General features: G+C 38.4%; 1 protein-coding gene across 3 annotated transcripts in view; it reads right to left on the minus strand.

Annotated features, from left to right (window-relative positions):
• Positions 1-16,223, minus strand: part of SCP2 (sterol carrier protein 2) — a 190,413-nt gene that overhangs the window by 165,242 nt on the left and 8,948 nt on the right. For all 3 annotated transcript variants that reach the window (XM_040231168.1, XM_040231167.1, XM_040231166.1), the window contains exons 3-6: positions 15,033-15,104; positions 10,315-10,446; positions 8,796-8,860; positions 5,546-5,672 (exon numbers count right to left, since the gene is read on the minus strand). In XM_040231168.1, coding sequence (XP_040087102.1) covers positions 5,546-5,672; positions 8,796-8,860; positions 10,315-10,446; positions 15,033-15,104 — 396 coding nt within the window. The remainder of the gene's footprint in view (positions 1-5,545; positions 5,673-8,795; positions 8,861-10,314; positions 10,447-15,032; positions 15,105-16,223) is intronic.

The raw sequence follows: 16,223 nt of genomic DNA on the forward strand, positions 1-16,223 counted from the left end.
TCTCAAAGGACTGCTAAGAAGTTTAAGAACGTTGCCCTTCAGCCATCTCAGAAAGGACCCAAAGAGATTTTGCAGGTGTAATTTGTAGACAGGAGGACCAAACAAGTTTTTATGATAAAAAGGAAAGCCACAAAGTTTTTAAGATAAAAATTATCTACAGAGAGGATTCTTAGGTGTTAGCATTCTATTTTTGACCTGGGAGGTAAATTAGGTTACAGATATGGGCTTTGGGAGAATTCACTAAGCTGTATATTTATGTTGCGTGCATTTCTCTGACTTGAGTTATACTATACAACAACACTGGGCTGGAAGAAGCACAAGCTGGAATCAAGATTGCTGGGAGAAATATCAATAACCTCAGGTATGCAGATGACACCACCCTTATGGCAGAAAGTGAAGAGGAACTAAAAAGCCTCTTGATGAAAGTGAAGAGGAGAGTGAAAAAGTTGGCTTAAAGCTCAACATTCAGAAAACTAAGATCATCACATCTGGTTCCATCACTTCATGGGAAATAGATGGGGAAACAGTGGAAACAGTGTCAGACTTTATTTTGGGGGCTCCAAAATCACTGCAGATGGTGATTGCAGCCATGAAATCAAAAGACACTTACTCCTTGGAAGGAAAGTTATGACCAACCTAGATAGCATATTCAAAAGCAGAGACATTACTTTGCCAACAAAGGTCCATCTAGTCAAGGCTATGGTTTTTCCAGTAGTCATGTATGGATGTGAGAGTTGGACTGTGAAGAAAGCTGAGCGCCGAAGAATTGATGCTTTTAAACTGTGATGTTGGAGAAGACTCTTGAGAGTCCCTCGGACTGCAAGGAGATGCAACCAGTCCATCCTAAAGGAGACCAGTCCTGGGTGTTCATTGGAGGGATTGATGCTGAAGCTGAAACTCCAGTACTCTGGCCACCTCATGGGAAGAGTTGACTCATTGGAAAAGACCCTGATGCTGGGAGGGATTGGGGGCAGGAGGAAAAGGGGACGACAGAAGATGAGATGGCTGGATGGCATCACCGACTCGATGAACATGAGTTTGTGTGAACTCCGGGAGTTGGTGATGGACAGGGAGGCCAGGTGGGCTGCGATTCGTGGGGTCGCAAAGAGTCGGACATGACTGAGCGACTGAACTGAACTGAACTGGACACAACAACAAATTTCATATTTTTAAAAAATGCTGGGTTCAGTCACCACCATGATTCCTTGATTCCTTGAGTCTGCACATGAACATGTGAAATTTGAGACATCTGTTACACACACAAGCAGAGATGTGAAGATGAAAACTGGATATGTATAGACTCCATCATTGACTATCCTAAGTTTGCCCCCCACAACAAATGCATTACCTTGTTTTATTTTCTTCACAGCTACTAATCATTATTTGAAATTATCTTTATTTTGTTCATATGCTACTGTCTCCCCCTACTAGAAATTTAAGCAAATACCACACATCTCACCTGCTTATTTGTCGCTTGTGAATGACTTCATTGATATCCCTAATTCTTTTTCCCTTTATGATCTGACTTTGCAGTTTCCTACCTTTAAAAAAGTAGAGTATATTTCCCACTCCCTTGATTCCAAGTTTTTCATATGACTTGCTTTGGTCAAGTCTCAAAATGCCTTGCATGTTGCAGATTACTCTCTTCTGCTTCTGTTGTGACTATGAAAAGGACATGCCAGAGGTGGCCCTCTGGTCCGAAGAAGAGGATGAGATACCCAGCCAAACAGGAGTAAAACAGAGCCTCCAACCAACCTATACTCATATGATCAACCCAGACAAAAAGAGCTGAGCATGACTTAGACTGCTGCCTGCTGCTGCTGCTGCTCAGCCACTTCAGTCATGTCCAGCTCTGTGCGACCCCATAGACAGCAGCCCACCAGGCAAGAACACTGGAGTGGGTTGCCATTTCCTTCTTCAATGCATGAAAATGAAAAGTGAAAGTGAAGTCACTCAGTCGTATCTGACTCTTAGTGACCCCATGGACTGTAGCCCACCAGGCGCCTCCGTCCATGGGATTCTCCAGGCAAGAAAACTGGAATGGGTTGCCATTTCCTTCTCCATAGATCCACTGATTCCCAGTCAATCTCCAAACTTGTAAACTTTGATACTAATCATTATTAAATAATAACTGAATTTGGGAGTAGTTTGTTACACAGCAATAATTAACTGATATGCAGAGTTCCAAAGAATAGCAAGGAGAGATAGAAAGGCTTCTTAAGTGAACAATGCAAAGAAATAGAGGAAAACAATAGAATGAGAAAGACTAGAGATCTCTTCAAGAAAATTAGAGATACCAAGGCACTATTTCATGCAAAGATGGGCACAATAAAGGACAGAAATGATAAGGACCCAATAGAAGCAGAAGAGATTAAGAAGAGGTGACAAGATTATATATAGGAACTGCATTAAAAAAAAAAAGGTGTTAATGACCTGGATAACCACAGTGGTGTGGTCACTCACCTAGAGTCAGATATCACAGAGTGTGAAGTCAAGTAGGCCTTAGGAAGCCAAACTATGAACAAAGCTAGCGGTGGGGATGGAATTCCAACTGAGCTATTTCAAATCCTAAAGATGATGCTGCAAAAGTGCCACACTCATTGCCAGCAAATTTGGAAAACTCAGCACTGGCCACAGAACTGGATAAGATCAATTTCATTCCAGTCCTTAAAAAGGGCAATGCCAAAGAACGTTCAAACTAAACCAAAATTACACTCATTCCACACACTACCAAGGTAATGCTCAAAATCCCTCAAGCTAGGCTTCACCTGAACGTGAACTAAAAACTTCCAGACGTAGAAGCTGGATTTAGAAAAGGCAGAGGAACCAGAGATCAAATTGCCAACATCCACTGGATCATGAGAAAAGCAAGCGAATTCAAAAAAAACATCTACTTATGCTTCACTGACTACGCTAAACCCTTTGACTATATGGATCACAAAAAAAAACTGTGGAAAATTATTAAAGATATGGGAATACCAGAACACCTTACCTGTCTCCTCAAAAATCTGTATGCAGGTCAAGAAGCAACAGTTAGAACTGAGCATGGAACAACAGATTGGTTCAAAACTGGGAAAGGAGTACATCAAGGCTCTATACTGTCACCCCGCCAATTTAACTTATTTGCAGAGTACATCATGCAAAATGAGGGCCTGGATTAAGCACAAGCTGGAATCAAGATTGCCAGGAGAAATATCAAAAACCTCAGATATGCAGACGACACCACCTTAAGGAGAGAAAGTGAAGAGGAATTCAAGAGCCTTTTGATGAAGGTAAAAGAGAGTGAAAAAATTGGCTTAAAATTCAACATTCAAAAAACAAAAATTATGGCATCCAGTCCCATCACTTCACAGCAAATAGATGGGGAAAAAGTAGAAGCAGTAACAGGTTTTATTTTCTTGGACTCCAAAATCACTGTGGATGGTGACTGCAGCCATGAAATTAAAAAACAATTGCTCCTTGGAAGAAAAGCTATGAAGAACCTAGATAGTGTATTAAAAAGCAGAGGCACTGCTTTGCCAAAAAGGTCCACATATTCAAAGCTATGGTTTTTCCAGTAGTCAGGTACAGATGTGAGAGTGGGACCATAAAGAAGGCTGAGCGTTGAAGAATTGATGCTTTCAAACTGTGGTGCTGGAGAAGACTCTTTAGACAACAAGATCAAACCAGTCAATCCTAAAGGCAATCAAGCCTGAATATTCATTGAAAGGACTGATGCTGAAGCTGAAGCTCCCATACTTTGGCCACCTGATGCAAAGTGCCAATTCATGAGAAAAGACCATAATGCTGGGAAAAACTGAGGGCAAAAGGAGAAAGAAGGAACAGAGGACAAGATGGTGGGATGGCCCATCAACTCAACAGACATGAGTTTGAGCAAGCTCCAAGAGATAGTGAAGGACAGGCAAACCTGGTGTGCTGCAGTCCACGGAGTTGCAAAGTATCAGACACAACTGAGCGATCGAACAACAGTACTTCTATATTTCAGTGCCTAGAACAATGCCTGCAATACAGTAAGAGCTAAATATTTTAAATAAATTATTTAATTCAAAAGGAAATGGGTAGGGAATAGCCAAAGAGGTAAGGAAAACCAGAAGAATGAGGTGGCACAAATGCCAAGAGAAGAATATGTTTTAAGAAGGAAGTGATCAAAAGGGACGGTGAGATGATTTGGGAGAATGGCATTGAAACATGTATAATATCATGTAAGAATCGAATCGCCAGTCTATGTCCGATGCAGGATACGGCATGCTTGGGGCTGGTACACAGGGATGACCCAGAGAGATGTTGTGGGGAGGGGGGTGGGAGGGAGGTTCATGTTTGGGAACACATGTACACCCGTGGTGGATTCATGTCAATGTATGGCAAAACCAATACAGAATTGTAAAGTAAAATAAAAAATAAATAAATTAAAAAAAAAAAAGGGACTAATGGTGCTGAGGTCTATTAAAACAGTATTGAGCAGCATTTACTTCCTATGGCAATGTGGTGATCAGTGCTAGCACTGAGAAAGAGGGGAAGCCAGACTGGAATGAACAGAATTTAAAATGGTAACAAATAGCTACAAGGAAGAAAATTCCCATGGCCCCAAACTGTCAGTCTCCTCTATGCCATCCTACCATTCTTCCTTGAAGATTTCTTTCCTTTCTGATTACTTGATCTTGGTTATCAAACCTATGGTATTTTTCCTGCAAAGAACAGGAATGTTGTACTTTCAAGCACAACTGTTTTCCTTCTCATCTCACAGAACACAGGGTCATATAATAAAAAATAAAAATAAAAAAATACAACTCTTTCTGCACTACCGCGTGCTTTAACTAACTGGCTAATGCAGATCAATCACTGATCATCAGTCAAAAAGCTAGGATGCTCACCTACAAAATAAAAATCAACTATGCAATTTAATTCTCCCAAAACATTATGTGACTTCCCTGGTAGTGCAGCGGTTAAAAATTTGCCTATCAATGCAGAGGACATGGGCTCAATCCCTGGTCTGGGAAGAGTCCACATGGCATGGGGCAGGCAAACCCATGTGCCACAAATACTGAAGATTCACATGCCCCAGAACCTATGCTTCACAAAACAAGAGAAGCCATCTCAGTAAGAACCCTGTACACTGAACTAGAGAGTAGCTCCTACTTGCCAAAATAAGAAAAAGCCCATGAAGCAAAGAAGACACCGTGTAGCCAAAAATAAATTAATTAATTCAATTTAATTTAAAATAAAACACTATGGATTGACAACTGATGATGGACTCCTGATGGATTCAAGTACTGAGAATACTGTACTCAGAACAGATACGCCTCAATTTATAGTCCATGGTGGAAGATTTATGTTATTTTTCCTACTTCAGTGTCTTGTTTTGGAACATTCAAGGTATTTCCAATATGACGTCATTTGTATAAATACTTTACAACTAAATTCAACAAAGCCTATTTCAACTTAATTGAAAAACCATTTCATATTTTATACAAACTGGCATCCTCCACAGTTCCTTAATAACTACATGTATATAACTAAAAATAAGCCTTAAAGTTTTTTAACATACCATATTTTTCCATGTGCTCTTTTCCAGCACGCCCAAACATCTGAGGAGCAACTGGGTAGGCAGATAATCCATACTTATTGATCAGGACTTCAATATGTTTATCAAGTGGATTAGCCCTATTTAGACTCTAAGAGAGGAGAAAAAAAAAATTTTAATAAGTACTCAACATGATACGTATCTCTTTCAACTATTACAGTGTTTAAGATATTTGTTAATTAGAAGTGTGGAGTAAGCCAAAAATTGACAGTATGACTAAAATCAGTCATTCAATTAAAAATAAATAATTTTTAAGTAAAAAAAAAAGAAACATATATAAAGAATCCCATTATGTGCAAATAACTGCTCAATGTTCTGGGGATAAAACAATAAAAAAACAGATAAATTCCCTGCTCATCTAGCATTCATATTTGACGGAAGAGGGAACAGAAAGTAATGAGGATGAAAATGATTAAAATATACATAATAATGCTATAACAAACTCAAATAAAGGGATAAAGATTGAAGGTGGGAAGTGGTATGTTACAGAAAATAGTCTAACGAGATAAAATTTATAAAGTGACATTTCAGCAGGGATGTGAAGGAGTACGAGTAAGTCATTTGGTTAAGTTGGGGAGAGGAGCATTCTAGGCAGACAGGACAGCAAGAACAAAGTCCCTAAGGCAGGAGCAGGTTTCGGTATTTGAGAAAAAGTGAATTATGATTAGAATAAATTTGATACTCAGAGTGCAATTACATCTGTTTCCATGGCTCTAGAATAGAGAAACACAGTTCCCACTGCAAATATTTTACAAAAGGGAGGCTGTTTCTTGCCAGTTTACCTACTAGACCATGAACACCCAGAAGATATGAATTCTTCATATACTTCTGTATATGTATCCAGTGCCTAGCATTTGCCCTGCTATGTAGTTAACATTCCATAAATAACTGTTGAATGAAATTAAGGAACTTTTTTTGAGGTCCAAAAAGAGGTTCTAAAGCAAATGCTATGAAAAAATTAAGTAGACACAGGAAAAGACATCTTTTCCTATGTCTACTTACTAAGTAATTATTAATAATTACTAATTATACATTACTAATTATTACTAATAATTAGTAGTAACACTATTGATTATTAGAGAAATGCAAATCAAAACTATAATGAGGTGCCACCTCACACTGGTCAGAATGGCCATCATTAAAAAGTCTACAAATAACAAATTCTGAAGAGGCTGTGAAGAAAAGGGTACCCTCATACCTATCCCCTGTTGGTGAAGATGTAAGTTGGTACAGCCACTATGAAAAACACTATGGAGGCGTCTCAGAAAACTAAAAGCAGAACTACCATATAATCCAGCAATTCCACTACTGGGAATATACCCAGACAAAACTATAATTCAAACAGACACATGTACAACTATGTTCAAAGCAGCATTCTTCAAAATCGAGAAAACATAGAAACAACCTCATGTCCACCAAGAGATGAATGAATCAAGAACATGTGGTGCACATGTAAATGGAATACTACTCAGACACAAAAATGTGTGAAATAATGCTATCTGCAGCAGCAGCATGGATGTAACTACAGAATATCATACCAACTGAGGCAAATCAGAAAGAAAAGAAAAATACTATGATTCCACTTATATGTGGAGTCAAAAATGTGGTGCAATGAGCCTATCTACAAAACAGAAACAGATTCAAAGGACTAGAGGCCAAACTTGTGGTTGCCAAAGGGGAGGAGGGAGGGAGAGGGGTGGACTGGGAGTCTGGGGTTGGTAGACATTACGTTTACAACAAGATCCTAATGTATGGCAGGGAGAACAACATTCAATATCCTGTGATCAATCATAATGGAAGAGAACATAAAATAGAGTGTGTATATATGCATAATTGAGTCACTTTGCTGTACAGCAGCGATCGGCAAAACATTATAATCAACTATGTGTGTGTGTTAGTTGCTCAGTCGTGTCCGACTCTTTGTGACCCCATGAACTATAGCCTGCCAGGCTCCTCTGTCTATGGAATTCTCCAGGCAAGAATACTGGACTGGGTTGCCATGCCCATCTCCAGGGGATCTTCCCAATTCTCCAATTTTAAAAAACTCAAAAAAAAAAAAAAAAAGATTAAGAGGGACTTCTCTGGTGGTCTAGTCGCTGAGACTGCACATTCCCAATGCAAGGGGGCCAACTTTCATCCTGTCAACTACAAACCGGCACTTCCAAAAGCATTTGTCAGCAACTGAACGACAATAACAAAGGCATTTGCCATCTGTCTCTGTGAAGGTTGAGCCTGTGCTGCTGCATTCCCCTAGAGGGAGCTCAGGGTCGGGTGGGGCACTCTGTGCTCCAGAGAAGCTGGTAGAACAGATGTTTATACAGTTAGATCTTTTCAGATGACCCCAGTCTTTGCATCTCTTCACATCGAGAAAAGCACTGAGCCCCTTCAAGGTGACATCAGCTCCTTCCGACCAGCAGAAAACCTTTTATAAAGTAAGCGCTTGACTGGATTGAACTCCCACTTCACCGAAATCATATATTGACCTTGTCCGACTACCTCTTTGGAGCAGTCTCTCAGAGCTATCTGAGGTACCCCCTCCTGGGCTGCAGTCCTGATTTTGCCCCAAATAAAACTTAACTCAAAACTCGCACATTGTGCATCTTTTTAGTCAACAACCCCTAGTCAGAGAACTAAACCCCACATGCCTTAACGAAAACAGCCCACACACCCTAATGAAGATCAAAGATGTGAGGAGAAGGGGACGACAGAGGATGAAATGGCTGAATGGCATCACCAACTCGATGGACATGAGTTTGGGTAAACTCCGGGCGTTAGTGATGGACAGGGAGGCCTGGCGTGCTGCGGTTCATGGGGTCGCAAAGAGTCGGACATGACTGAGCACTGAACTGAACTGCACTGATGCATACATATGGTCTTCTCAGGTTGCACAGTGGTTAAAAATCTGCCTGCCAATGCAGAAGACCCAGGAGATGAGGGGTTGATCTTTGGGTCAAGAAGAATCCCTGGAGGAGAAAGTGGCAAGCCACTCCAGTATTCTTGCCTGGAAAATTCCATGGACAGAGGAGCCTGACAGGCAGGCTACAATTCATAGGGTCGCAAAAAGTTGGACACAACTGAGTGACTCAGCACACATGCATGCATACATAAAAAATCTCATTTTTCAGCTTTTGCGAGCTCTATTTATGGCAGTCAGATGGGCAAAGTTTTCTCATAGTGTTATAACAATTTCAAAATAAAAATAAATGAGACTCACATTTACTGCAATGGGTCCCTTTTCCATCTTCTCAAACCCAAGAGCCAAGACACAATCCGCCAGACCTTGAAAGAAAATGTAATTATCTTGAAAAATTAAATTTCTAGACTCAAACAAAATACCCTTAAATACTTGTATTTAAACAAGTATGTCAATGTACACAAAATGTAAAAACATAGTGTAGTCCTATAAAACTTGTAAAGTGAAAAATCACAGAGAAAACTCCTATACACCTCTAGATACAAGGAAAAATCAATAAAGTATATACTTCCTCCTTTGATTTTGAGTGTTAATAAAACTTTTTATTAATGTGGAAATATGTTCCAATGAAGAACAAATACAAATAGGTAATTGTGAATTTTTAAACAGTAAATAACATTTTTAAAAATTTTAAAGAATCTTGATCAAAATCTCAACAGAACTATTTTTGGAAAGAGTGGGTATCTAAAAATGATGTTAATGTTCAAATGAACAGCAAAACAAGCACGACTGCCAAAGTTTTTCTTTAAAAAAAGAAATAAATAAATAATAAGGTAGGGGGCACAAGGGCTACTAGTATTATCTAACAGTGAGACATTATAAAGCTCCAACAATTAAAACACCAAGTGAAAGTGAAGTCGCTCAGTCGTGTCCAATTCTTTGTGACCCCATGGACTGTAGCCTACCAGGCTCCTCCCTCCATGGGATTCTCCAGGCAAGAGTACTGGAGTGGGTTGCCATTTCCTTCTCCAGGGGATCTTCCGGACCCAGGGATCGAACCCGGGGCTCCCGCATTCCAGGATGACACTTTAACCTCTGAGCCAGCAGGGAAGCGTAGCAGAGCAATAATCAACAATCAGAAGAAAGAATAAAAGGCCTAATGAAGGAGCCTAGAACATTTGGAAATACAGACTATGATATATACCCAAGAGAACTGAAAACATATGGCCACAAAAAAAGTTGTACACAAATGTTTATAGCAGGATTATTCATAAAAGCCAAAAAGTAGAAATAGCACAGTGTACATCAACTGATAAATGGGTAAACAAAATGTAGTATATTCATACAATGGATTACTACTTGGCCACAAAAAAGGATGCAGTACTGATACATGCTAAAACATGAATGAACTGTGAAAATATTCCGGTAAGTGAAAAACGCCATAAAAGGTCATATATTATATGATTGCATTTATATAATGTTCAGAACATGTAAATCCATAGAGACAGAAAGTAAATCAGTGGTTGCCAAGGGTTGTGGGGAGGGAGAAATGAGAAGTAACCGCTAATAGGTACAGCTTTCTTCTGTGGGTGATACAAATGTTCTAAGATTAAACAGTGCTGATAACTGCGTAAACCTGGGAACATACTAAAAACACTGAATTCTACACTTTTGTGCTATATAATGTATATATCAAAATTTTTATTTAAAAAAAATACATTAAAAAGCAATCCCTCTGAGGGTTGTATGGAGACATCATAAAAGAAGGGCAATAACCCCACATCTATTTAAGTACACTAGACAGATAAGCACTGCTCACCACCCTGAACCAGTTGCCGGGCCACAAACAAAGCAGTTGAGCCAGTAGAACAGTTATTGTTGACGTTGATTATAGGAATTCCAGTCAGTCCCAAACTGTGATAGATAGCCCTCTGCCCACTGGTAGAGTCACCTAGATAGAAAAAAGAAAATTATCTATGCAACATGAGAATTATGGAGCTTCAAAACAATATAACACTACATTATATTTTTCTAATATTATGCCTTTGTCTAACATAAAACATGGACATCTTACTCAGAAACAGTTTCAGCATGAAGCACCACTTATTCTGCAAATACAAAAATTCTCAAAACCTAGTATATATTTATGTACTTTATTTACATAACACAGAGGTAGGAAAGTAGAGAAATGACCAAGTAATAGCAAACAACTCAATCTGGGTAGAGTTACATGATAAAGGAAGCAATATTTCATGTATATTATCAGATATAAATCTCTGGATTATCAGGCAAATTTGGCCTTGGAGTACAAAATGAAGGAGGGCAAAGATTAATAGAGTTTTGCAAAGAGAATGCACTGGTCATAGCAAACACTGTCTTCCAAAAGCACAAGAGAAGACTCTACACATGGACATAACTAGATGGTCATTACTGAAATCAGACTGATTATATTCTTTGCCGCCAAAGATGGAGAAGCTCTATACAGTCAGCAAAAACAAGACCAGGAGCTGACTACAGCTCAGATCATGAACTCCTTATTGCCAAAATCAGACTTAAATTGAGGAAAGTAGGGAAAACCACTAGACCATTCAGGTATGACCTAAATCAAATCCTTTATGATTATACAGTGGAAGTGACAAATAGATTCAAGGCATTAGATCTGATAGACAGAGTGCCTGAAGAACTATGGACAGAGGTTCGTGACATTGTACAGGAGGCAGTGATCAAGACCATCCCCAAGAAAAAGAAATGCAAAAAGGCAAAATAGTTGCCTGAGGAGGACTTAGAAACAGCTGTGAAAAGAAGAGAAGCAAACGCCAAAGGAGAAAAGGAAAGATTAAGTGAGTGAGTGAAGTCATTCAGTCGTGTCCGACTCTTTGCAACCCCATGGACTGTAGCCTACCAGGCTCCTCTGTCCATGGGATTTTCCAGGCAATAGTCCTGGAGTGGATTGCCATTTCCACTTAAATGCAGAGTTCCAAAGAATAGCAGGGAGAGATAAGAAAGCCTTCCTCAGTGAACAATGCAAAGAAATAGAGGAAAACAATAGAATGGAAAAGACTAGAGATCTCTTCAAGAAAATTAGAGATACCAAGGGGGCACATTTTATGCAAAGATGGGCTCAATAAAGGACAGAAATGGTATGGACCTAACAAGCAGGTGATATTAAGAAGAGGTGGCAAGAATACACAAAGAACTATACAAAAAAGATCTTCATAACCCAGATAATCACGATGGTATGATTACTCACGTAGAGCCAGACATCCTGGAATAAGAAGGCAAGTAGGCCTTAGGAAGCATCACTACAAACAAAGCTACTGGAGGTGATGGAATTCCAGTTGAGCTATTTCAAATCCTAAAAGACGATGCTGTGAAAGGGCTGCACTCAATATGCCAGCAACTTGGAAAACTCACAGTGGGAAAAGGTCAGTTTTCATTCCAATCCCAATGCCAAAGGCATTGCCAAAGAATGTTCAAACTACCACACATTGCACTCATCTCACACGCTAGAAAAGTAATGCTCAAAATTCTCCAAGCCAGGCTTCAACAGTATGTGAACTGTGAACTTCCAGATGTTCAATCTGGAATTTTAAAAAGGCAGAGGAACCCGAGATCAAATTGCCAACATCTGCTGGATCATCAAAAAAGCAAGAGAGTTCCAGAAAAACATCTATTTCTGCTTTACTGATTATGCCAAAGCCTTTGACTGTTTGGATCACAATAAACTGTGGAAACTTCTGAAAGAGATAGGAATACCAGACCACCTGACCCGCCTCCTGAGAAATGTGTATGCAGCTCAAGAAACAACACTTAGAATTGGACATGGAACAACAGACTGGTTCCAAGTTGGGAAAGGAGTACGTCAAGGATATAAATTGTCACCCTGCTTATTTAACTTATATGCAGAGTACATCAGGAGAAATGCTGGGCTGGAAGAAGCACAAGCTGGAATCAAGATTGCCGAGAGAAATATCAATAACCTCAGGTATGCAGATGACACCACCCTTATGGCAGAAAGTAAAGAAGAACTAAAGAGCCTCTTGATGAAAGTGAAAGAGGAGAGTGAAAAGGCTTGCTTAAAATGCAACATTCAGAAAACTAAGATCATGGTATCTGGTCCCATTATTTCATGCCAAATAGATGGGAAGCAATGGAAACAGTGACAGACTTTATTTTCTTGGGCTCCAAAATCACTGCAGATGGTGACTGCAGCCATGAAATTAAAAGACGCTTACTCCTTGGAAGAAATGTTATGGCCAACCTAGATAGCATATTCAAAAGCAGAGACATTACCTTGGCAGCAAAGTTTTATCTAGTCAAATCTATGGTTTTTCTGGTAGTCATGCATGGATGTGAGAGTTGGACCATAAAGAAAGCTGAGCGCTGAAGAACTGATGCTTTTGAACTGTGTTGTTGGAGAAGACTCTTGAGACTGCAAGGAGATCCAACGAGTCCATCCTAAAGGAAATCAGTCCTGAATATTCATTGGAAGGACTGATGCTGAAGCTGCAAAGAACTGACTCATTGGAAAAGACCCTGATGCTGGGAAAGATTGAAGGTGAGAAGAGAAGGGGACAACAGAGGATGATATGGTTGGATGGCATCACCAACTCAATGGATATGAGTTTGAGTAAACTCCGGGATTTAGTGATGGACAGGTAGGTCTGGCATGCTGCAGTCCATGGGGTCGCAAAGAGTGTGACATGACTGAGCGACTAAACTGAACTGAACTGAATAAATCTGTTAAAACTAACTGATCAAAAGGCCATTTTTCTCTTCATATCAAAATTTCAAAAAGTTAAAAGATTCTGCATGCCAGGGTATTCCAGAAAAATAATAATCCAAGTGGAATACACATTTGATTCTCTTTCCCAAGTAACACGGCCACCAAGGCAGACATGCTGGAGCAGCATGATGGAAACTCCTGAAGATACAGATGCTCTAGGAGTCTTCAAGGAAAACAGCAAGATTCAGGACCTCCTGTTCATAAATATGCTATCTCTTTGAACTAGTAAATTTCCCTTTAAGAATTCTCTTGATACCTTGAAATCTCAAAAAAATAATCAGATACACATAAAGATCATCTATAGGAATGCTTACTATATTCTTTTATAACTAAATAATTTAAAATGCCAACAAATACAATATCATTTCTACTGCTAAATAAACTGTAGTTAAATCCTCAAGACTGGCATATCGTGAAATAATTTAAAACATGTAAAAAGCCTAAGAATATTCCAAATGGCTATTAAAAGAAGGTCGATTAAACAAATCATGATATATCTATTCAATGGAACACTATGCTATCATTAAAAGAGACCAAGGAAACTCTTTATGAAATAACTGAATAGTCTTATAGACTGTTCTTTATGAAAAGACTATTCTTTATGAATAGTCACGAAGAACTACTTACTTAAAAAAAAAAGTAAAATATAAAATAGTATGTATTTACACTACCATGTGTCCAACAAAAGAAAGGGAGGAGTATTTATACACTCATGTATATTTACTTTTATATGCATAAATTACCTATGAAAAGGTAGACTAAAAATTAATGTACACAGCACCACTATAAACAAAATCGATAAGTAACAAGTATTTACTGTGTAACACAAGGAACAATATTCAACATCTATGATAACCTATAAAGTAACATAATCTGAAAATATATATATGTAACTGAATCACTTTCCTGTACATTTCAAACTAACACAATATTTTAAATCAAATACACTTCAATTCAAAAAAAAAAAAAGAAATGAGTGAAATAGTCAGCAAAGGGAACCATAGACAAGGAGACAGGATTCAGAGTGAAACTTTCCACTATATAACCATCCACCTTTTTCTTGTATTTTTATGTCATGTAAATATTTAATCTATTCCAGAAAAAAAAATGAAACACATTAATGATAATGTGAAAGAAAACTGAACCACATGAGAAATACTGGATACAAAAAAATGAGAAAAACAGGTGACCAAAATATGTAACTAGGACCTAAATTTAAAAGGCAGTTATGTGTGTATACATAATTCATTCATAATACATTCACATACATTCATACTCACTGAAGGATTTACACCAAAAAATTAATGGTAATAACATGAATAATGAGATTATAGGTAACTTATTTTTTCTTATGCTTTTACATGCAACATTTTTCTAATCAGAAAAAAAATATGGAAAACATTTTATTAGACACAAAAATCAATAAAAGCAAATTTCAAAACAACAAAAAACAAAAATTTCTCATCTGAAAAATAATTACTTTTTCAAGGTAGTAATTTTTACATGAGTAATTTTTTCTTTTTTAAAGATAAGTGTTTTAAATTTGTCCCCTTCATTGGCAACACAATAATGGTAAAATATATATGTGTGTAGTAAACTAGGCTGACACATAAGGAAATTCTAAAAACAATGAAAATAAGACCCTGAATTCTGAGTTTTGAGGGTTAAAATTCACAAATTCTTCTGTATTGTTTACGTAGCTGATGACAGACTTAGGTGAACAACTTTTAGAATATATAGTCTCCACGCACCATAAACGTAGCCAATGCATGCCTGCTCCACTGCAGAATAAGGGATCTGAGCATCCGCTAAAGCCTTCTCGCCTATAAAAACAAAACAGTTTCATCACATAGCACTTTAAGTGAGTAAAAATAAGTTTAGAGTCTTACCAGAGTAAATCTAGCTCTCGTGTGTTGTTGCTGTTTAGTCGCTCTCTAACTCTATAGTTTCTTTAGTTGCTGTTTGTGTCCGACTTTCTGTGACCCCAAGTACTATAGCCCGCCAGGATCCTCCCAACGCCTGTCTATGGGATTTTCCAGGCAATAATCTGGAGTGGGTTGTCATTTCCTCCTCCAGGGGATCTTCCCAACCCAGGGATCGATTCAAATGAACTCAGCCTCAGATCGAATCATCTAAGCCTTTCAGAAGTTATCTTACCTTTCAAAAGTGATCATTTGGAGGGAGCTTCAAGAGGGAGGGGATATATGTATACCTATAGCTGATTCATGTTGAGATTTGACAGAAAACAGCAAAATTTTATAAAGCAATTATCCTTCAATAAAAAATATTTTTTAAAAAAATTATCATTTCTTCCTCCAAGCTAGTGTAACACTTTTTCACACCGCCTTTTTGATATTTAACATTTCCTATTCTAACTGTACACCTAACTATAAATATATTAAACCCCAAGAGTCTTAAAGCTCCTTAATGGCAAGGTGTCTTATTCATTTCTGTCACTCTATCACTCATCTAGAGGGCAAAATAAGATAGAATGTCAGTGCTGAGGAGGGGAACTGTGGGACCACTCATATGGTCATCTTAGAAAGCCAGGATCAAGAGATGACCCTGTCTATGGAACAAGAAAAGAAGCTTCAAGGAAGCTATCCAAAGGTGTAGCAATGACCACTGGAGGAATTGAGAAAAATTATGAAAATAAGAGGAGAGCGGAAGCTAGAGAAAAGGTCGACCTAAATCCTCATCTACCATAGTGAGAAGCAAACAGATATCTAAAACTGATAAATCAAGAAGGAGAACAATTGTGGTGGAAAGAGTATTTAGAGACAGGGAGATAACCAACAGAAGAACTAAAGCCAAGACAGGGAAAAGAAGTTGCCCCAGCAGAGGTCTGGGAAGTATAAACCATCTGTGTGTGTGTGTGTGTGTGTGTGTGTGCGTGTGTGTGTGTGTTCTAACCAAATGAATGCATCACTTTAAAGATTTTT

The sequence above is a fragment of the Oryx dammah genome, unplaced genomic scaffold (genome assembly GCF_014754425.2).
Source record: "Oryx dammah isolate SB20612 unplaced genomic scaffold, SCBI_Odam_1.1 HiC_scaffold_28, whole genome shotgun sequence".
NCBI classification, from domain to species: Eukaryota; Metazoa; Chordata; class Mammalia; order Artiodactyla; family Bovidae; genus Oryx; species Oryx dammah.